This window comes from Pempheris klunzingeri, chromosome 11 (genome assembly GCF_042242105.1).
Source record: "Pempheris klunzingeri isolate RE-2024b chromosome 11, fPemKlu1.hap1, whole genome shotgun sequence".
Taxonomy (NCBI): Eukaryota; Metazoa; Chordata; class Actinopteri; order Acropomatiformes; family Pempheridae; genus Pempheris; species Pempheris klunzingeri.
In genome coordinates this window covers 5,655,156-5,678,931 of record NC_092022.1, presented here as the reverse complement: position 1 = coordinate 5,678,931, position 23,776 = coordinate 5,655,156, and the positions used below count along the sequence as shown (strand labels likewise).

At 40.2% G+C, this 23,776-nt stretch overlaps 1 protein-coding gene across 1 annotated transcript in view; it reads left to right on the top strand.

Annotated features, from left to right (window-relative positions):
* cfap74 (cilia and flagella associated protein 74) overlaps nucleotides 1-23,776 on the top strand; it is a 50,006-nt gene that overhangs the window by 5,089 nt on the left and 21,141 nt on the right. Inside the window, exons 9-21 of the mRNA XM_070840279.1 lie at nucleotides 283-440; nucleotides 641-854; nucleotides 960-1,109; nucleotides 3,290-3,448; nucleotides 3,612-3,730; nucleotides 11,561-11,627; nucleotides 12,179-12,268; nucleotides 13,080-13,265; nucleotides 13,440-13,563; nucleotides 15,166-15,281; nucleotides 16,555-16,677; nucleotides 16,842-16,963; nucleotides 22,388-22,516. Of these exons, the coding sequence (XP_070696380.1) occupies nucleotides 283-440; nucleotides 641-854; nucleotides 960-1,109; nucleotides 3,290-3,448; nucleotides 3,612-3,730; nucleotides 11,561-11,627; nucleotides 12,179-12,268; nucleotides 13,080-13,265; nucleotides 13,440-13,563; nucleotides 15,166-15,281; nucleotides 16,555-16,677; nucleotides 16,842-16,963; nucleotides 22,388-22,516 (1,757 nt within the window). The remainder of the gene's footprint in view (nucleotides 1-282; nucleotides 441-640; nucleotides 855-959; nucleotides 1,110-3,289; nucleotides 3,449-3,611; nucleotides 3,731-11,560; nucleotides 11,628-12,178; nucleotides 12,269-13,079; nucleotides 13,266-13,439; nucleotides 13,564-15,165; nucleotides 15,282-16,554; nucleotides 16,678-16,841; nucleotides 16,964-22,387; nucleotides 22,517-23,776) is intronic.

The following is a 23,776-nucleotide window of genomic DNA, read 5'->3' as shown; positions in this document are numbered from 1 at the left end:
CCATCCACTCTGACTAAATTCTCTCTTCCACGTAGCAGAGATGTGAAGCAGATTTATTGTATCTTTATTTTGTCATTATTACAACCCAACCCCTAATATGCTCATCATCACTATCTTGCAGTATTATCATCATCATGCTTAGTGCTGTATCTCCAAATTCAACATTCAACAGGTACATTTCATAGGAGGAAATGGGTCTTTAACATTCGTCTCTCTAAGTTCAAATGATCAACGCCTCATATGGTCAAATATAGCATCATTAATCTGGTGCGATTTCTTTAGGAGAGCATACGGGTCCAACAAAGCAAAGCCAAAGCCAACGCCCAGAAGAAAGAGCAGCAGCAGAGACAACTGAGAAAATCCCTGCAGGCCCAAGGCATCAACAGTATCAAGCATATGTACCAACAGAAACAACTAGAGGAGATAAAACGAAAACAAGAGTATGTCCTCTCCTCTCCTCTCCTCTCCTCTCCTCTCCTTTCCTCTCCTCTCCTCTCCTCTCCTCTCCTCTCCTCTCCCACATGCATGTCCTCCACTCCCACTCCATGCAGCAGTGTGTGGGTGTTTTCTCTCGCTGTGCGCTGAGGAATACATGACCGCATTTCAGTATAATGCAGTGTAGTTGATTTGTCCTTCTCAGGGAATTCAAGGAGAAGCAGAAGTCAAAGAGGGTGGAGATTGTGGCAAAAATCCTTCAGGAGGAACAGCTGGTAAAGAGCAGAAAGAGGCACCAGACACTGCTGCCTAAACCCTCAAACACTGACAAGTTCCCATCTCTGGGGAGGGCAAGAGAGAAGCTCCTGCACTACCTGGATCCCAGCCCCCCACCAGAGAGAGAGGAGAGAGCCACAACTGTGAGTGGTTCATAACATATGAGAGGACATTTGTAAAATGACTGTGAAAGGAGATCAAGTGCATTTCAAATAATTATGATATGTGTGTGTGCATTTTCCCAGCAGTTACGAGAGTTCAGTGATAGCAGCTCGTCGTCCGTTTCCTCTGATGTTGAGGACCTGGAGGAGACCATGCACCAGGATGTGGACCACCAGAGCCTGGCTGACAGCCTGGCTGAGCCCGAGTTCTCTGGGCTGTGGGACCAGGACTACAAGGTGCACTGAAACAACAGCCACTGCCAACCGAAAGCAAATCCCTGCAAGCTGCTAAAATTAAACACTCATAAATCATGTCCCATTCACAGTAGGCACATCATTTTTCTATGGCTGTGCTTATTGCATATTTTTCAGCAGATGATTTCCCCACCTGCAAACTGAAGCATGTTGTGTAATTCAGTGAAATTGTGTAATTTCCCAGAAAGCCAATATTTAATTGATCTGAAATAGTTGCATAGCGGGTTTGATGTAAACAACAAAGCTGATTCAACTGTTTTCTTGTTCACTGATTCGGTCAGGCTGTTTGAAAATGGAGGTTGAGGTTGCATGGGTAGAGACAGGAACAAAACACAGGTACAATTCCCAGTAGCTGTACCTCCAGCTTGTTAGAGTGTTCCAATAAATGCAACTGTCAGTGTTTGCTGATGTGAAGCCAATGAGGGATCATGTTCTCGTTCCTGCGCTGCAGACTCCTGCTAGTTGGTCGAGGCACGTGTATCAGGGGGCTGAGCTCTGGAGGGGGAACCTCTACATTCTCCCTGTGAAGCTCATCACTGGCAAATGAAAAGAGTCAACACGTGTCACAGAGCACAAGTCTGTCTAAACTCTCCCCAGCACAACAATGAGGCCATGAAGCTGAGAAAGTTACTGAGATCTTGAATGATCCAAATTTCTGAGAGCTTGAACTGATCATTTTTAGATATGAGTTTTTCTTTTTGCCCACAGTGTTTGAATTAAAAATAGTAGAATTTACATTCTTACTTAATGATGTCTAGTGATTCATTAATTAGCTGAAAACCAAATCAACAGATTAGTTTGATTGATAGTTGCTGTCCTGTTATTGATTAATCAAATGACCCTTCATGAACACATTACCCAACACCTCTTAAAGCTGGTGTAATATTATTTGTCATATATTATTATCTGTGTGTGAACAACTGCGCTGAGTGTGTCACCTGTTGCCTGCAGCTCTTTATCTTGTCAGCTAACTATGGCTTCTACTTTTACAATTCCTCCCATGTAAAATGATCCCTGGCTAAAGTAATCTATTTGTTAATAGTACTGCTATTACATATGATACAATAACAATCATCACCATCATTGGGATTATTGTATATACATAGTTAGGTCAAATCAGAAAAAAATTAGTTATTGATCAATTTATGTTACAAGTTACAATAGAAGTATCACACTGATATCTGTGTTGTGAGTAATAAACTAACAAATTAGCATACAGCACACTGAGAGCCTGCAAGCACCCAGCGCTGACCTTCTAATACAGTCTGTGAACACTGTAGACCTTTTTGAAAGCCAAAGTTGGTATTGTTTTTTCCATTTCTGTCAATATATATAGGGTTAAGGTAGCAGAGTTGCACCACAGTGACAGCACCAATTCTGATACTTCTTGAAGATTAAGTGCCTTGCTCAAGGGCTGCTCCATGGCAGAAGTGTCTCTAGCTCACTGTCATGGAGGTAACTTGGCTCTCTGTCTCATCCAGCCCCCCACACACTTGAGATGTGGGGCGACAGGCATCACTTCTCATTGTGCTGGTGCCTTTGAGGCCTCAGAGCGAGCGCGGTGCTACAGCTCAGTAGCCCAGTCAAGTGGAAGTGATCTCTCCTCCTAACATACAGATCAGACTCGTGCCCTCATCAAAGGCTGCTTCTCAGCACACTAATGGCTAGTGCAGTAGATGAGCACGGCAATGTAACAAAGCTAATTAGATGATTCATGAGGGGGAGAATGATGATGAAATGTCAGTATTCACGTCAAGTACTTTACATACATACAGAATAGAACAGGGACAAAGTTAACTAGTTTTACTTTACTTTATCTCTGCTCTATTCTGTCACGACCCTTAAAAACAAAGTTCAACATGTAGATAAATGAAAACCTCTTAACGTTCACAATGACAACGACTCAGACTGTTTGACATTGGAAAAAAGTTTCAAATTTACTATAGCTAAAGATGAAACTATATGCTCATACACAGATTAATCAATGAATCAGGAGAATTTTTTATGACAAATTTTGTTTCATAATCACAAGACATTCTTTCCTATTGCTACCTGTGTTTGTGTTCTATATAAATCTTTGTTTTTGTTATGTTACAATGTCACAGTTTTATTATTGTGAGTATTTATACTTCAGCAGCTGTGGCTTCTCTGTGTTGTTATAGAAGCTCCAGAAGGAGAAAACTACATTGGTGCTGACAGAAGTAAAGCAGGAAGAACCTGCGATGGCCAGTGGAAAGCTCGACCTGCCCGCTAAAAAAGTTCACGGAAAAGAGTTTAAAGGGCGTCCATTCATCAGTAAACCAGACGTCATCCTATTCAAGGTAGGAATTCATTACTTTTACCAGAATAAATGCTAATGAACTCGCATGTAATGAGCACTTTCCTGTGTCTAATTCTGTGATGATTAATTTGATTTTTGATAATTCAGTTGTTGATGGATTGTAATAGCAACAGACTGACATTAAAGTAAATGGTCTGTTTTAGGACTTTGAAGTGGGGAAAATGTACAAGAAGAAGATCGTCCTGACTAACATCAGCTACATCACTAACCACTGCAAGCTTCTCGGGGTCTCCGCTCATCTGAAGGATTTTATCTCTGTAAAGTAAGGACTTTCCTTCAGCCACAAACATGAGCAACAGCACATATACATCACTTCAACAACTCACCATAGTGCAGATATACAACGTATACAGTTTATAAAGTTTTACGTATACATTTTTTTGTTGATCTTGAAACAATCATCCATCCATCAAGGAAAACCACAAGATGTGATTGAAAGCTCTGAATGAGTGTGAATAATACAATTACAATATGTCCGCTAGCGCTCGCTCATGTGGGGATTCTTGAATCCTTAATTTTGAATTCTTGAATCGCTGGGTCTCTGTTAATTAAAGACTTTGGTCTTGACCTGCTCCATCTGAAAAGTGTCATGAGATGCCTTTTGTTATGAATTCGTGCTATATAAATACTACGGACGTGACTTGACTAAAAAAACAGAAAAAGTAGTATTTCCCAAATTGTTGGCCTGTGCCTTTAAAGTGTTACTCTACCAAGCGCCACATTGACTTGATTCTACACATGCCAACAAGAGACTAGAGCTTTGAAAGATGCCAGAGCTCTCTCTGTGGAGGCAAACACATATAGCATAGCATCATCAGAACCTAAACTAAATCCCATCTGAGGAAAATATGGAAATATTTATCTTACAGAGATAAAAGAGACACCCAAATAAACATACAAAATTAAACACAGATGTTCTAAAGTGGCATTGCCCCATGGGTTTTCTCATGGGTTAACATTATTGCAGTTGTTTTAAATATCAAATGTGGTTATTAAAATTCAGTTTCAAAGACAGAATTCTGGTGGTGTGACTACACTGGTGCCAGAGGTGTTTACAACAACAAATGTGAAAGCTCCTGTGAATTCTCTATACGTTCAGTAGCTTCTATTATCACATGGAAACATCTGCCCATGTATCACCATTTTAGGGATTCAGTACAATCACTTCTTGTCATTTTAAAAGACGATGGAGTGGACGTAAAAGCAAAGCCTGTCCTCCCACATATGGATCACCACGCTCACAGCTCCTCTTACGAGACTCAGCTCAGTGAGTCAGTCTACGTCTCTGCTATCTCCTCTCTCTCAGCCTGCCAGCAGCCCACAGGCCAAGCATAGATGCATTGTGCTCCAGGTCACTCACTGTGTATCACTTTCCCATCAGCTCCCCCCCATGACTTGATGTGGTTTCTTCATGTCTCTTGTTTCTGCCTGGCTGAGTGAAGAGTCTCCCAGGCTACAGCAGGGTCAGCTGCAAACTACTGATGCTGTTCTTGAGGCTTCGTGCGGGATCACTTGTCTGAACATATCACCCTCTAGTCCCTTGAACGTAACTCCCATGTAGCAAACATGCACTTTCGTACCAAACGGGTGAATGCGCACATACTGTATAGTGTGCATTATACCCACTCAGCTCAATCACTCACTCAGTATCTCCCTTCCATGTGACTGAAACACAACAGTGCACACGATCTCTCTTCGGATTTTTCCTCATTATACATGAAAAATCCTGCCAACAAAGTTTACTTGGTTTCCTGCTCCATGTGTGTGTCAATCTTCTCATTATTCACTGACACATAGTAAAGGATTAGGTATATACAGCATGACTATGTATCTTAGAAAAGACAAGTACAACTGAAAAGCTGAATTCATAAGTTGTAAAACACATCCTTACTCATTTCATCACAGTCAGGCTGATACAGCTTTTAATAATGTGGCATAACCATTAAATACCTTATGGTGGCTAGCCCTGATCAGCCATCATGATACTACACATCGTGTTGTTGGGTGACCATCTCTCAAAAGCTGTGCATTTAAGTCACACGGCAGCTCATAAAATTTGCCACAGGAGGAATGCTGAAAGTCACCAGACCGTAGGCAATCAGTGACTCATAAATTGGGGAAAAAAATTACGTCAGGCTTGTGCAAAGTAATAAAAAGAAAAAGTTTTCTTCCATTAAAATCTATTTTATTGATTATTATTGTTGTAATACAGCTTCCAGCCACCTGTGGCAGCACTGAGTGCTCTGCTGCTGAACAGCACTCCAGTTCAGCACTTTGTCATGGTTTGTATTGACTTCAATGGAAAACAACTTTTTTGTCTTAGCCATTGGTGTTTGTCACTCTACACATGCCTGCCGTTGTTTCTGTGTTTCCACCTTAAAAGTCTAACTTAGAATCGATTAGAATGAGTACTTAAGCTCATCCAGTGACAGTAACACGTTTTAGAAGTGAGTCTACTTTCTGTCAATATACTGGGTCTACTTTACAGTCTTTGTCTATTATTAGTGTGAATGCTGCTGAATTTAAGTTTGTTGTGTTTAGTCTATGTTAATCCCATTTATAATTCACACAATATTAGAACTTGTCGTGACCAATGTTTGCATGACTCATCCTGCTAAAAATCAACAAAAAACATTTCTTCACTTGAATAACCCTCTTTTCAAAAATCACTGAGTTAAAAATTGACCTATTATTCCATCAGTGCTATATGACCCATGCTGGATCAGTTTTTAACCCTGTGATTTTCAATGTGTTCCTTTGCATCTACCACCAAACAAAATGCTACTGTAAACTTTACACATCCAGCCATTGTAGACGTAACCACCACCATAACTGCAACAGGATAATGAACATAATAATATGCGTTTTCCTCTTTATATATCACACAAACTGAACCTCACCTCTTTCTGCCACTGCACCTGTCATGCACCTTCCCTCTACTATTCAGTATCTGCTGTGTGTAAAACATGCCGGTTATTCACACATTAAAACCTGCAATATTGAGATCAGTGGTGACAACTGCAAAGCTTTCATGGTTCACCCAGCTAAAAACATTAGCACAGCAGGAGAGAGAGTAACGTGAACCAGGAACACACTGGGCTTTTTCACACCAGCCCATGGTTCCCTGTACGCCCCCTGAATTTCTAAAAATGGCTTCCCATCCCCCTACACCCACCCGCCCAGCGTACATATATTGCGCATTTGTGCCAGAATGAGCTCTGCTGTATCTTTTCACTACTGGGACAAAATTTACAACAACCCAGTCTTGCCAGACTTGGTGAAAAGCCACAGAAGCTGTGTTTGTGCAATTAGTGTCACTTCCTAGCATCTATTGCAAATGAGGAAGACACCCCTCTGGTCTGCACGTTGCTGAGCTGAGACTGTAGTACAAATGGTGGTACTCAACAGATTCTGAGGGTGCGATCACACCTACATTTTGTTGACTTTTGTACAAATCATGCTAGGTGAGATACATTGTTTTCTTTTGCCTCCATTATGTGGAATCCATTAATGCTAAAACTGTTTAACAAGCAGACAAATTCAAAAGGATCCTTTTAGTCCAACTGAAATTAAATTGGATGTTTTTATCCGCCACAGCTCACAGTTATAAAGATCTCTATAAGGCCTTTACTAAATTCAGTCGACTGAAACGGAAAACATATCTAGAGCAACGCCACTGGCAGCAGCATGATGCACCAACAATTAATGAGCAGGCAATCCATCCAGTAGTTATTGTGATAATTCAGTCCCAACCAAAGTGGCAGACCAACTGTTCTCCCACAGCTACCTTTGGAGCTTCAAAAAGCTTTTTCATTTATTTCAGTCACAAAAGAAATATTAACAGTACCAGTAGTAAATTTGACTTTGGATATGATTTTTGACTATATAAGGGATGTTTTTTGTGATTTCATTTGGACTTTTAAGAATTGTGAGCTTGTAAACAGATCAAATCTGGAGAGCAAGCAATGACATGACTGTTTTGATCCCATGAGACGAATAAAGTCTCCAGATCTGACTGACAGCAGAGCTTTTCTTTGCTTGCTGTAATCAAAACTGCATCATCTCAGATTTGGCAGTTGGTATGACTTGGATGAAAACTTCATCCATTTAAAAAAAAAAAAAAGTACTTTTGATTTGCCTACAAGACTTTGTGACTGTGAAATAGATGCAATCTTGAAAGCCATGTGTCCTGTTGAAGTTATGTTAGCTTAAAAAAAAGTTGGTACGGGCCTTTTCATACTCTCAAGTGCTTGTATTCTGTACAAATTGTGCATATTGTTTTATGTATCTTCTAAATTATTTAATATGAGCATTAGATAAAACTGCAGTTGGACTTTCTATCTTATAACAGGCACGTTTCTTTCTGATTAAACAGAATCAGTTTTCTTGTGATGTTTGGTAGCTTGAATACCATCATTCTCACCTGCACAAAGAGCCAGTGAAAGGAAAACAGCCTCTAGGGTTTGGATAAAAAGCTTCCTTAGAAATACTGTTGTCATGGCTTCCATAGCTTTCCTAAAACAGTGCAGAAATATGCAATATGTTGAAGGCACCAGATGTGAAGAGAATGAGATTTCACTTCTGTAAAAACTACGACAGCAAGATTGTTATAATATTCACACAGTTTGTCAGAGTTTTGATGCTTCACTGATCACTCTCAGTGGTTATGGGTGTTAGCTCTGTTGAACTGAATAATGAACTGAGGGTTCTTATTGATTTACTGTAGGAGAAGACAATGGGGAGCAGCCAGAATGTATAAAAGAGCACACGGTGTAGTCAGTAATACTGTACAGCCACGGCCTCAGCTTCATGGCTTCAGTCTACTGCGATAGATATACTGTACACTATGGCCTCGTTTGCAGCACTTTATATAGGACTCCTGCAGGTTTTTTCAAACACTGCCTCACTCAGCATTTAATCCCAAGTGAACTGTTCTATTTTGCCTCACATGTTGTTTCATATCACCTGTCTTGAAGCTAGGAATTAAGGATGGTAATGATAAGGAGGGAAATTAAACAGGTGGAGTCCTCTCATAAATCTCCAGGTCTCTGTGGCGAGTTCTTCGCCCATAGCTGGACCAACATCTTCAAACAAATCAAGCATTACAGGGCCCACTAGCGTTGGTGATAATAGGCACAGATTGGTATGTTGCAGTTTTATTGATCGTCAAACCACTTTTCAAAAGACGCTAAATTTATTTCTGAAATCTCTTTGTCATTATAGACAGCATCAAGTCATCTCTGCTTAAAGGGACATAGGACATCTCATGATCATCTCTTTGTGTTTTCAACCACATCCAGTAAATCTTACTACAGAAGCTACAGAACCAAACTCATCATGTCCACTGGGTCACGTTCCAGTTAACACTGCGGCTCCATCGTGTCTCCTTAGCAGTTAAAATGTCTTCAAGTAATCTGTTATTCAGCAGCCACATTAATATATTAATACTGTTTAGTTTTGCCAACATTTTTTGCTTAAGTATATTGAATTATGATTAATATATGATTGATGTGGTAACAGATACAGCTTTGTGGCTGTACTTTAAACTTTAATTCAACAAAATTTAATTAAAGTTTAAATTCTCCACACTTTTTGTGCAAGGAAATATAAACTATCATGTTACTCCAGATGTTGTGCATAATTTTCGTCAAGAGACGATAAAATTACTATTGGATATATTTGTATAACCAGAGTACAGGCTTACAGGTATTTCCCATGTCATTGTTTGATTGACATTGACATATGAGAATCACCGTTACTAGGAGACACACTGTCAGTTTCAATGGCACATTACTGAATGGAGCCCTGTGTAGCTTTCAAATACTGACACTGGATGAGCTTTCCTGTCCACAGTAGTTACGTAGCACCGGTGAACTGAAATTAAGAAGCATTCTTTTGTTTGCTACAGCATACATATCTGCTCTGTACGTCACTTGTGTTCTCCTTTGAGCACAAATCAAAATCTAAAAGGGAGACATGTTTGGTTTTTATCATAGCGCCCCCTAGTTTTTCATTAACTTCAATAGGATACAGTTGACAGACACTCACCAGCCCTTACAACTAGCTGAGATGAGAAAGAGCATGTCTGACCCCCCCACCCATGCTTTCTCTTCTTTTTGATGATAGAAAACTATTACCCAGAAATGCATGAGTTTTTTAAAACATTCCTATATACCTCGGGCATTTAGCGACATAGCACTTACATAATCAACTTGCCCCAAAAAATATCTCAATAAACCACACATGAACTGACTGCCCTCAGATTTAAGTTAGTCTAACAGTGTAACGGGATGTTACAGTCAGTGTAACAGGATGATACCTTTACCGAGACCTAATAGTAAGGTTGTTTGATATCTATTCTTATATATATTCTGTAACTGTAGCTGCTTCCCAAGTATGCTTGTAGTTACATGTTTCAATCTCTTTGTTTATCTATTGAATTTTGGGAATCTTCAATTCTTCTGTGGCTGGCTGCCTGCCATCCTCATATTGATCGGCTCTCGTGTCTCTGGAAGGGCGGCAAGTTATGAAGTTCCTCAGGGCAGTGTTAGGGTTGGTGTAAACATGTGCTTTGAGATACACATGCTGCTTTGAAATAGCTCACAGTCCTCGTCTTTCTTTCTTCATCTGGAAATAAACATTTAGTTATTTTTCTATGGTTTACAGTGTGATATAATAAGGTTTGACTGTGAAATAATTCCCAACCATTCTGTTCCACACTGCAGTGCTTTCACATGGAACAATAGCCCTTTGTTTTCTTTGTTTTCTGTGCCTTGCAAACTGAGCATCAGGTTGATTTTTGACCTCAGCTCTGTCTTCCGCTTATCTACTTCATTCTCAGGAGATTCATCATACTTCAGCATTTCATCTGAAGCTGCTGATCTTTTGTTTAATGCAGCGTATTTTCTCCTGCAGAAGCATGTACATTCCCACATTGCATGAGTCTTGTTTTATGTTACTCCTGTACACTAATGTGTGAGGCCATGCATGGTCTTATATTTGATGCACAGACACAAAAACAAACACTGCTTTTACATTGTGTTGCTTATCAGAAATAATTGTTCAATCAGTATTTATAGTTAATGTTGCCCACTGAAGCAATAAATACCTTAGTGCATGCTGTAACCTGAGTTATCCTGCTCACAGAGCCATGCCCACTGTGCCTACATTTACCATGATGCATTGTGTGCGAGTGTCTGACTCCCAACCCCCAAGTCCTCTCCGCTCTGTAATATGGGTTAGCATTGGCCACACACAGCTCAAAAAACAACAGTAACAAGACTCAACAATAACTGCCCATGCTGAAATTCATTGCAGCATAACAGGCTGATTAGCCGAGCAGACTGAGCCTGTAGTTCATCCTGGTCAGCAGTGACTTAAATGACAAAGTTGGTGACCAGGAAGGACAACAGATTTTGCAGCAGGAGAACTCAATTCAGAACTTCAATTCATTTCAATATAGCACGCTCTGAGGTCTTTATTTCTTTATTTAAAATTTGGACTCATCAGACCAAAGTACAAATTTCTATTGGTTGAATGTTCATTCCTTGTGTTTGCACAAGCAGTTCTCTTCTTCCTCAGTAGCAGCTTCTATGCAGCAATTAGACCATGAGGGCCTGATTTACACTCTGAACAGTTGATGTTGAGATGTGTCTGCTACTTGAACCTTAATTTGTGGTTTCTGAGGCTGGTAACTCTAATGAACTCGTCCTCTGTAGCCGAGGTAACTCTCGGTCTTCCATTCCTGGGGCAGTCCTCATGAGAGTCAGTTTCATCAGAGCGTTTGATGGTTTTCACCACTGCACTTGAGGATACATTAAAAGTTCTTTACATTTTCCAGACAAACTGACCTTCATGTCTTAAAGTAGTGGTGCACAACACAACTGATGGTCTCAAACACAGTAAGAAGGCAAGAAATGTCTCAAATTAAATCTTGACAAGGTACACATGTTAATTAAAAACCTTTCCAGGGAACTACCTCATGAAGCTGAGTGAGAGAATACCAAGAGTGTGCAAAGCTGTCAATTGCATTTTCCTCTGTATGAAATTTATGATTTTTCTTACTCTTAACTCATTTTGATCTGTGTGTCAGGTTTGAGCCTCCTGGTTCTTTGTCAACTGGGATGTCCTGTGACATGCAGGCAGTTTTTCAACCAATGGTTAGTAACATCGCCCCAGCATATAGATGTCTACAGTGTATGTTACATTTTATAAGCTATTATATAGACTTTTTAACCTCTTTTGAATGTACAAACATAACTGAATTTTGTCATATTTGAATTACGTGTAGCTTTTTGTGTCACTTAATAAAGATGTGTCCAAGCAACTCATATACATGAATGGTATAAATAAATAAATGGTACACTCAATACTGTTTATTATTCTGCAATATTCTGCTTTAATCTGCTGTTATTCACAGTTCATTTGGCTTTGCCATGCCACCTTTAATTTATTCCTTTTAAGATAAGGTGCTGGTTTTCAGCTTTTGAGGGTGTTTTTACATGCATGTAAACCTGTGAAAAAGAGAGAGGATTAACTTCTCAGAAATGCAGGCACCGTAGCTTTGTGCTCATTCTTATTCCCTCTATCTGCCTGCAGTCATACCACTCTTTTGTTTTGTAGTCAAATTTCTGCCTTTACTCTGAAGTCAGTGTCCAGAAGCCAACACTGTTATGAAGCAACACGCTGTCCTATTATCTGATCCCTGCAGATCAATGAGGACCTGGAGGGGGAGGTCCAGTTTACATCAGCAGTGGCTCCCTTCTCTGTGCCTGTCAGATGCACCATAAAGAAATGTGACGTGAGTAGTATGCTGTAGCCACACTACACAGTACATTCCAAATAACTATAAATGTAATTTTCATGATGGTGCAGTGGTCAGCAATGTTGCCTCACAGCAAGAATGTTCCAGGTTTTAATCCAGGTTTGAACCTGGGGTCTTTCTGTGTGGCTTTTTTGCGTGGGTTTTCTCTGGATACTCCGGCTTCCTCCCACAATCCAACGACATGCAGGTTAATTGGTGACTCTAAAATTGCCCATAGGTGTGTTGGCCCTGTGATTGGCTGGCAACCAGTCCAGAGTGTACCCTGCCTCTCGCCCAAAGTCAGCTGGGATTGGCTCCAGCTCCCTTGCGACCCTGAAGGATAAGCGGTGTAGATAATGGATGGATGGATGTCATTTTCATGTCTTATATGAATAATTATTGAATAAATATGTAATCAATCACACAACATCCTGTTCATCTTACCATGGAAGAACAACACTGACTGGTTACCAGTCCCAGTATCAAAGTCAAATTTTACTTTGTGTCTTATTCTACCAAATTTTGTTACTTGTGTATGTGTATATATATATATATATTTATATATATATATTTCTTTTTCCTATTTTCATATTCTTATATTTCTATTTATTGTCTTGTTGGAATGTTATATGGGAGAGGTCAGACGGAATTTCATTGTACTTTGCTGTATGATGACAATAAATCTGATTCTGATTCTGATTATTTAATCAATTCATGCATATATTATTGTATGTAATACTATGTACTCAAGTTGCCAGCTCTTCACTGCTGATGCTAATTACTGCATGTGAATGCTTCCCCTCTCTAGCTGGAGGTTGACAGCCAGTTCATTGACTGCGGTTCACACGTGGTCGGCCAGACTATTTCACGGACTGTCACCTTGACGAACAAGGGTGCCCTGGCCACCCTCTTCAGCCTGGACACCGCCACATGTCTCAGTCCAGAAACTAGCCATGTCCAGATGCCATCCCGGATTTCTGCCAACACATGCCAGGTCAGACTGTTTCTGTGATGACCTGATGGAGCAAATTTCATCACAGCTACAACTGAAAATTAGAGCATTTGTGATGACTAGAATGTGTGCTCACACTACCAGGTCTAAAGACAGTTATATGAATAAACTATCATGTGTAAAATCAAGGTATTGTGTGTTTTTGTTTGCTGGCAGGAGACAAGCAGTCAAAATACAGCATCTGACAACCAGATAAGCTCTGCATCCATGAGCACCAGAGGACTCCAACCAAAGCAAGAGAGTCAGGAGCTCTCTGAGGCGTTGCAGCAGGAGCAACCAGGTAAAGCTTTTATACTATGCACACATCCAGTCCATCTTAACCTTACTGCTGCTGCTGCTGCCAAAATTGGTACTGTCATGTTCCCCTTTCTCTCTGGGCATCGTGTACTTGTTTGCAAATGGCTTGGTTCCAGTAACAGACCTCTGCCCTGACCCCAAGTACCCATTCTAAAACAACCAAAACAGTTTATACACAGCTAATTTTGCATTGGCACATATTTGTGGAGCATTTATTGAAGTATGACATTCTTATACTGCTATATGTTCATAGCTACTCATTGATTCATGGCTCTATGTATGGTATTGACAGCCTGTCTGTAGATCCAGCACTTTGACCCAGACTGAAATATTTATGACAAAATACAGACAACATATAAAAGATGGAAATTTTGGTTGAAATATTGGGGACATTTTGTACAGACGTTGCCGCCAGACCATGAAAGATACTCCTCCATTAACCCTATGAGTTTGACATTTATGCTTGTGAGTCAAATGTTTCAACAACCACAGCATGGATTGTCATTAAATTTGGTACACACATTCATGTTCCCCTTTGGATAAATTGTAATCACTTTGAGGATCCCTTAACTTTTCATCTAGCACTATCATCAGGTCAACTTCAATTTGTTAAATACTTTGGTTTATGACTAAATACCAAAACAAGTGGCATTCCCATCTGCCTCAGCTTTGTACTTTGAGTTTGAGCTAATTAACTAATGTTCACAGTGATCATGGTAAACAATACACCTGCTTAACGTCAGCCTGTTAACATTGCCACTGTAAGCATGTTAGCATGCTGACGTTAGCATTCAACTCAAAGCACCTGCCTAAAACTTCTCTGCAGTGCGGGAAGGGGGGGACTAACAAAATCTCCTCACTGTGGAGGATTTTTCTCGTCTTTCTGTTCTTGGTAGGACATTTGGTCCTTGTAAGAACAAATACAACAACACACACACACACACAGAAAGTGGAGGGTTCACCTTGCTCTCACAGCTGGGGACTAGGAGGCATCTGCTCTTTAATGTTCTCTCAGATCTGAAGTCTTCATCACTGCACTCAGCACTTTCCTCCACTGATGCTTTGATAAGCTCCTCAGTCTTTTGCCTCTGCTCTGCTGGTTTTTGGAAAAGACTGTCTATTTTTTTATTCACTTTTGTTAGGAACGACTGTCTGGTCCATTAGACTGCTGAAAATAGTTGATATTTTCTGCCTGTATTTTGTTTTATGTCACTGATGTCTCTTGGACTGATGACCAGATTGCAGATTGGCATTTGGTGTCCTCAATGATGCTCCCAGGAGGAAAAAGTGGTACTGCTACTTTTTTGAGCCCAGAATGTCATGATTTTGATGAGTGCAAATTTATGCAGCCAGTAGGAAGAGAGCTACTGATTTTAGTGACCGTCATGAGCTTTCCCTTAGTGACACTGTGAGGCCAAAATTTTTCATTTATTCTTTGTGTTGTATTTGGTAGGTTGGCAGCTCCTCAAAACAGATTGACAGCTCAACAACTCAACAGTGAAATTGACCTAAGATCAGTTTTTGCCCTGTGTGTGTGTGTGTGTGTGTGTGTGTGTGTGTGTGTGTGTGTTTGTGTGTGTGGCAGTGTCAGAGGCTTCAGCTGCAGGTCCAGAAGCTGTTCCTGAGGCATGTGTGTCCACCAATGTTGATGCCCAGATGGACCAGATCAACTCTGACTCTGGTGACATAAGTCTAGGGAATGTAAGTATTGGGCCCTATTACAAATACTCAATTATGTCAAACTGTAACACCGTTACTGTGATCCCCCAACTTTTCATCCACTGTGCTCATCAGGTCAAAACATTGTTACTGTCCAATATTTTGGTTTATTGCCAAATCCCCACAAAACCAGTGACAATCCCATCAGCTTCAGCTGTAGCGCTAATTAGCAAATGTTAGCTTTGACCAACATGACTACTCCAGCTCCTAGCTGTTGATCTGAAAATCATCATATTTGAAGATATTTGCTCAATGAATTGCTTTTGATAGATGTGACCCTAAAATATTAGCATCCGCCTGCATAGCTGGACTAGCAGAGAGACACCTTCGCTGTATCTGAAGAGACTATGCCTCTTTCTGACACTATTTCTTATATCTTCCCCTTCTTTTTTAAATACCCCCTATGCATATTGTCTCTATTTTTATACTTCCTCTTGCCTAAACTGTACATATTTTTATTCCTCCTCACTGTCCACTAGTTTATTATTTGTTGTTTGTATTGTACTGTACTGAACACTGCTGCTGTAACGTAGATTTTCCCATCGTGGGACTAATAAAGGAATATCTTATCTTATCTTCTCGTTTTTAGCACTGATGCTGTTTGTGCCTTGTGGCTCATATGAAGTTCTGGAGTTTTTCAGGGTTCATTACGTCTCTCTGGTGGGGGGCTAATGGTGCATCGCTTCTCCCTCTGCGCTTGTTATAGCTGTGTGTGTTGCATGTGCCTGCATGCCCGCGGTATTGATCATTTTGATCATTGTCATTTTGACTGATACTTTCACATTGTGCGGTTGAAGGCTTGTGTCCAAAATGGCAGATTATCCATGAAGCTATCATGGCCTCACAATGCTGGGTCGATTCCCACATGAATGGCTTACTCCTCTCTTTTGTTTTTTTTATTACTTCTCTCACCACCTTGGTGCTTTGTAGTGCAGCAGACAAGCCACACTTCTCATTAAGTTTGATTACACGCTATTTGAAATTGCCCATGAGTGAATGATTTCAGCTTCCCTTACTTGGATGGAAATGGTTTTGTGTCACAAAGTAAAAAGGTTAAACTTAACTGTGCTCTGTGTGCACTAAATCAACTTCAAAATTCAAACAGAGAAAGCTCATCGGAAATATGTAAAGGTCAAAGTCAGATTTGGCATTTTGTGAGAATGTCAGATGTTAATTTCTACATTTATTTATTGTTTTACATTTGTTTTGTAAAAGCATTCAAAAATGAAATGTTTGTTTGTCTTGTTTGATTAAGATTAAAGAGGGGGAGATTGGACCTTTTGAAAGCATCAAACTGGAGGTTGTATTCACTCCAACCATCCCAGGGGAGGCTAAACTGGACTTCCACATCAAGTTCTCCGACTTAAACAGCCAACCAGTAAGACCCAACATGTTTATCATCTTTTGAATGTCAGAGATCCAAAATAACAAAAGGGTAGTGGTTTTAAAAGTGTACAGAGCCATAGATATTTGTTTGCTTAATTCACATCAGTATTGTTTTGTGTAAACAATTTGTGACTGAAAGCATGTTGGTACAAATAGATACCCATCCAGGTGAGGGGTGTGACAGTCAGCGTCCCCGTATGGGTGGTCCAGCCCAGCATTGACCTGAAGATCTGCATGTTTGACCGCCTCTATCAAGACACTCTCATGATCCAAAGCAGGTGGGTCCCAGAGCCTGAAACCGCCCACCTTGTTAAGCTCATTGTAATGCCAAGACCAACTCAATGGAGTAATACACCAGAGACATTTTAACAGTCCCTCTGCCCCTATAAGTGAATCAAACATGTTTTTTTAATCATTTGCTGATGTCCAATTGGTTTATACTGTAAAGTGAGTCATGTCCTGTCCAACTACCTTGTTTGAGCAAGCAACACATCAAATTAAGGGACATAAGATGTCATTTAATACCATATTAGTGTCACTTTAAGTAATCATGTGTAACAGTTAGAGACCACATTGGTTCAAGGACAAAAACAGAGTGCCAAGAAACTGCATAATGCCTAATCTCAACTACATTAGTTTTCAAGGTGATGTACAGGTTACAATTAAATACACCAAGCGTCTCAAGTTAAAGTACAATTCACACAGAACATGAGCCGCTTTTATTTCATGGGCACCTCAGTATCGTAATAATTATCAAAAAAATTATTAAAATGTTTCTTTTTAGGATGTGTTTTGGTTCAGAGCCAAATTCCCATAAGACACCTAATCTGTGGCACCTAAACAATACAATTGCAAAAGCAGCTAGACACGATAGCTGTGTTTATTTGTATGTCATCATGACAGTCACCACACGCAGCATGGGGCAAATGATGGCCTTTTAAAGAGACAAAATATCTGCTGTATTATCAGCTATATTTGCAATTTTCAGAAAACTCATAATGTGTGACTGCATATGTCAAACTAACCAATATATTAGCAAAGAGCAACAGCGGTCATGAACCCGAACTGTTCAGAAGGGATAAACAGGCAAAAATAACTGCAGGCTGTCTGTTGTTCCAACTAACTAGCCTGTAAACAACACATCTCGGGATAAAAGTCAAAAACTATTCTAGTCAAAGGTTGTACACATCTTCTACCCTTCTATATACTTCTGGATATATGACAACAACTATACTGAAGTTGTTGAAAAGTATCGTCATGTTTTCTAGTCCCTTCACCCTGATGTGTGACGTCAGAGTACCTCTTGGTCTTTCTCTGATATCATGCTGGCATTTCCTTCCCTTCCTAACCCAAAACTAGTGCAGAAGCTAAAAGAGTCGGCCAAGTCTGCAGAGGAACGGCCGACACATTAAACACAATCTCAGTCTATGTAACACAGTGTCTGAAACAACCTTATAGTCAATTATGCAGTATGCCATTACAACAGAGTGCATATCAAACAGTCCATTATACAGTCATTATGAATATGGTCTAATGCACACCTGGAAGAAAGGTGTGTAGGAGGGTCAAGTCATGCAAAAGATAGTGAACACCCACACACTGTCAGTAGTTTTCAGAAATTTACTGGAGAAGCATTCAACTCCCAGTTTAAAACAACATCTCTATACTCAATTGATAAAGTTATTATAATGCAATACTGTACATATTTAAACTTTAGTGAGTGATGCATGTCATATTTCTATTTTATTTGTTGTCATGCTCAGAAACACGCTCGGAATAGAGTTTGGAAAGTGGCATGGACTGCTGATGTAGCATGCTGGCTTATCTGCTGAATGCAATACTAAAACTCCCTCACATACTCAGTCTCTGCCAAATCAGGCATTTTCACAGAAAAACGGCTCATGGAAATCCCTTAAAATTGACAGGGCCAGCTTATTTTTCAGCTGGCCCAACATAAAACTCTCCGCCTAACCGTGCTCAGAGCCAAGAGTCGTATTGAGATATTCAACAAATGTGCGGACATGATAAAACAGAGATGTATTAGCTGATAAATGCTTCTTAACAAAGGATGATGTAAGGGTAGCGGTAAGCTCAAAATCCTTTTTGGTCCATACAATAGAATAGAACAAAAGTAAATCCTTTATGATTACGGATGTGATACATTATGATGCACACAGGAGGTTAAGAATGCACCGGGGGCAGTAACATTTGCAGGCGTGTGGTCCACCACCTAGTCAGTCATTGTGTCACATCATGTGGGGGAGGGAGTGCATGTGTGTGGGTGGGGGATTTGTGACAACTGCCATCTGGTGCGCTGGCACACCAGCACATGTGACAACACGACGATGACAGCATCAGTGTGAACGGCAGCTTTCAAAGTAAAGAAAAATGTTAATGCTTGCACCAGCAAACCATGCAATATGTCACTCTGCCTCCAAGACAGTAATTTGAACACAAAATAGCTTGGCAGGCTTTTTGGGGAAACAATAAGAGAGCTGCTGCTTTCATCATACAATTTGTCACTTTTTCCTTTGAGTAGATGAGTAGATATCCCACAAGTCCTCCTTAGTTTATGACAGATTTTTTAAGGGAACAGCGCAAAACATAATTGAATATGTCTTTCTTGTCTGTGAGCCAGTGATTTGAATATCACTCCGACTAATTGAAAGAATTTTTAAGAGGCTTTAAAATGTGCATTGTTTGACTTTTGCTTATGAGCCAGTGATTGGATGATTCTACAGACAGTTGGCAGAGTTTCTCTTTTTGGGAACAGTATTTTTTTTTTTTTTCTTTAAACACTCAGCCTGGACTTTCATATCCTCCTCCACTGGCACCTGCTGGGGAGTTTAGCATTCCTGTCCAATCTCAGGCCACAAAAAACACAGCCAACCTGCTTTTGTTTCCTTCACAAAGCCTTCTGTCCTCAATTTCTCTCTGTTTATAGCATTCATAATATGTCTACTGTACTTAATCTTAGTCCAACCTGCATCCTGCATTGTTTGGCCTGAGAAATGTGAGTGCTGTTGATGTTGGAGTTGATTCTTCTTTTGTATTTGAGGAAGAATAGACATATAGGTGCTGTATTTTCAGGTGAGTATTTTTAATGATATAATACAGTATAAAGCAGACAGTGCTGCATTCAGACAACTGTGGTCTAGAACAGTCACATGAAGGCTCAGTATCCCATGAGGCTTTGGAGTACATATGGAGTAAGCAAGGACAGCCACCTGGTCCTCTCAAGAAAGGGCAGAGGCTCTGCTGTAGCCGTGGGCACTCAGGAGTCCAGGCGCTCAGTTACTCAGCTCTGCACGTAGACTCACAATAAGTGTGACGCAGTTGCCACAAAACCTCACTGATAATTATGAATGTCATTAATGTTTCTTTGAGTTTCAGCTTTTGGGGGAATATTACAGAGTAAGTTAAATGCTATTGTCGTTTATGCTGCTTCTCCTTGATAGTCTTGATAGTGTCTATGTGCAGTTGAGCTTCAAAAGAAGTAATTTGCTGAATTCTTCTACAGTTTGAAAATGTTAGTACCGATTTTCACAATTATTTTTTGAAATGTTGTTTTCATTTGGGAGTCGACACTCACTAGGCCAAGTAATGTCCAGTTCCAGTGATAGTTATCTTATTTGATTAAATGATTGAAATATATTGGGTGTGCAATGATGGTGTAGTAAGTTAAACCAGTAGCACATGGAGGAGTGAGAGATGTGTGTGAATGTTGTAGACTGCAAAAATGGCAAATTAAACTAAAGCTAGAGAAGATATCAGGTTTACCATTAGATCCATACCTTTCACACACCCTTAAGAGCTGCCCTACATGACCGAAAAAGTGTGGGCACCCAAAGATTTGTATTTATGTAATTGTTGATCATCCCATTTGAACACCGGAAGGATTACTCTGCTGCTCTCTTCTTTGGGTAGGGCCTCCCACATGATTTTGGGAATCTGCAGTTATTTGCTCCCCACTCAACCACAACAGTATTAGTGTGGTCGGCGATAAGGCATTCTAATTCATCCTCAAGGTGTTAGTGGATGAGTCTGTGGGCTCTGTGCCACAGAGTTCTTCCTCACCCAACAAGTCCTCCAAATTTAATGACAAATTACATAGTTTGTCCATGCCTCTTAGAACGATACATAAAAGCTTTTCTGTGAGCATTTGTCCGTGCCTTTCAAAACCATCACAATTCACTATTGAAGAATAAATACAGTTTATGATGTGGCAAAGCTGTGTGAGGTTCGTTTAAGTTTCTGTTTAACTTTATTAGGTTTAGGAGAAGATCGTGTCAAAATCATTATTGCGTTAAGGTTAGGGAACCGTTGTTGTCATGGTTACAATAAGAGGGACGTGGTTGAGGTTATGGAACAATCACAGCTATAGTTAAAAAAAGAGAGATGATTGTGGTGTAAAATGAGACACGAACAATGGTCTCCATCCACCCTGACCTCATCCTTACGTGGATTTTTTCACACTACAATAATACCACCTTTGCTTTGCTTAGAAAGACTACATGCCAACTCCAAGGACAACTTGCAGGGATCCTTTTAAGAATTTGATCTAATCTCAGAAATAAAGAAGGAACATTACTTCAATCAGATGAAAACAATTAATACTATAATCTGAAGGCTACACATTGGTATGAAAGTGTAATCAATCCCAAGAGTCGAATTGAATTGCTGTAAACTCACCTTTAAATCAGTGCGCGTTGCATCAGAAGTAAACAAGTCCCAGGCAGCCAGTGAAAAAGATCAGCTAAATGCCCCTGTTAATTAAAATGCCTAATTGCCCTAAATGATTATGTATCCATGAATGTTCCTCTGAGAGTGATTTGAAGGTTATCATTTGGCCGGAATAAAGATAGCGACTTAATATCCCCCAAGTGTCCCTGAGAGTCCTTGCTTCAGGGAGGCAACCATCTGGTTGACCTCGCCGTTCAAAGTGGGTCATTTCATTTGAGAGGGGAATCGAAACATGAAGGGTCTATTTGGCTACAGCCCGCTCATCGCTCACCTTTGCATCTTTGAGGATGAAAGCAGACATAGCAAAATATTGTCAGTGTATACGCATATCACCTCCAGCAAACAAAGAGTTTTTTCAGCGTGTTTGTACTGTCATCGTTTTATGAAGTGTGGGCTGTGGTCGGATGTGTTGGAGAATTCCCAAGGTGAAGAGCCATTAATATCACACGCCTCAGCTATAACTGAGCAGCAGCTATAACTGAGGCTTGTAGCCACAGGCACAACCATCTGTTGGAGCTCCTGAAAATTGGGTCGTCTAAATGATATGGACTTGGGGTACATCATTCCAGACAAGACAATTTCCTTAGGTGTCACTCAAACAAAAAACTTTGTTCTTGCTGAAGCAGTTTGCCCTGTGATGTATACTGGGCAACTGGAAAATATATTTTTGGTGTCAATATGTTATATATGTATTAGTTATATATATGTCAATATGTACCTAATCGCTACTGTTGCATTTGTCTTCAATGCCACGTGATAAACTACACCAATGATGGATTACAGTTATTCTGTTGTATTGCAGAGATACAATACAGTTACAGTTCATTACAGTTTTCCTGTATATTACTGCCTGTACATTATTTTTCAATAACAGTACATATCCATGTCCGTCCTTCTTAAAGGAAAGCGCTTGCTGTGTCAGCATTATGCTAATGAAACCATATATTTTGCAATGACAGAGCCAGCACAGCCTTGAAGCTGACCTTTGAGATGTGCCCTGAAATGAGGAAACACATGGAGATCCTACCAAAGACAGGCTTCATCCAGGCTCAATCAAGCTTTAATGCCCAAGTCAAGTTCCTGCCGAGGTAAGGAAGGACGCACAGAGGATGCAATGATAATGGAATCACTGGAGCATTTATAATCTTATTTTAGACTGTAAGCTTGTTAAGATTCTATCAACCTTCAATGGAAGTGCAAACTGTTTCACAAAGGAGGCTTGTCATGTTTTGAGCCATGTGTGCAGTATTGTGGCTTGCCAGCCTCTGCTTCTCCAACAAAAGAGAAACCTGCAGTTTCCTTATTGAAAAAAACTGCCACAGACTGCAGACTGCACATAGACAAATCTGGTTTACTGGCTCTTGGAAGTAGATGAAAGTGAATCCAGCGCACAATAAACCAATGCACCATCACACCAACTTTAAAGGAACATCCTGATGAATCATAACCTGGATCTTCTTTTAGCAATTTGGGCTATTGTTTTGATCAGTGATAATAAGTTACGCAACTAGTGAATTGATGTGATCTGGAAATACTGTATTATGAAAAATAAATCAAATGGGGCAAGAAGCACAAGCAGTTACAGGAGCAGACAGGTTTCGAACAAACATCTACGTAAGCGTACGTCATCTGGAAAAGAAAATTAAGGTGGAAGGTTATTTACCAAAGTTTAATATAATGTTATCATAGTCGATGAAACAGTGGGCAAACATACAAAAATAAGGTACAACTTACAAAAGCACAGAATTTTCCTTTTAGATAACAGCCGATAAATCTGGAACTAGTTTACTACAAAGCTTATATGATAATCATATTCAGCTGCTGTGGAGTTTTACAGAGGTACAAATGGCAACAATCTATAGTGAGTCAACACCCAGTCGGTATAGGAGAGTTGCTTCAACATACCTGCTCTCTGAGTACAGCGATAATGGTTCCTAATGACTTTGAAGGATGTGGTAATTCTTTCTACAACAATACAGGCTCTATATTTAGATGGAGAGGCAGGAGTTGAACTGCGGTTTGAATGCCAGGAGAGCGGACAGGGGACCCCCAGGGCAAATATGAGAGGCGTGCAGTATGTAAAAACTCTGTGTGGGCGCTAGTATTCTTCTGTCCACCCTCCTTTTTTTTCCCCTTCACAGTCCAGCAGCTTTGTGTGTTGATAGCTGTGAGGATGTTGATGGAAAAAAAAATAATAATAACAGGTGGACATTGTCTTCACACATGACAAAAGTTAGGGGAATACGCTGGTCATCACTCAGCAGAGGGGCAGGAGGGGAAAGTGGGAAAATGTCAGTAATCTGCCTTAGTGAATCAGCAGAGGTTTTAATGCGGGGATTAGAGTACAG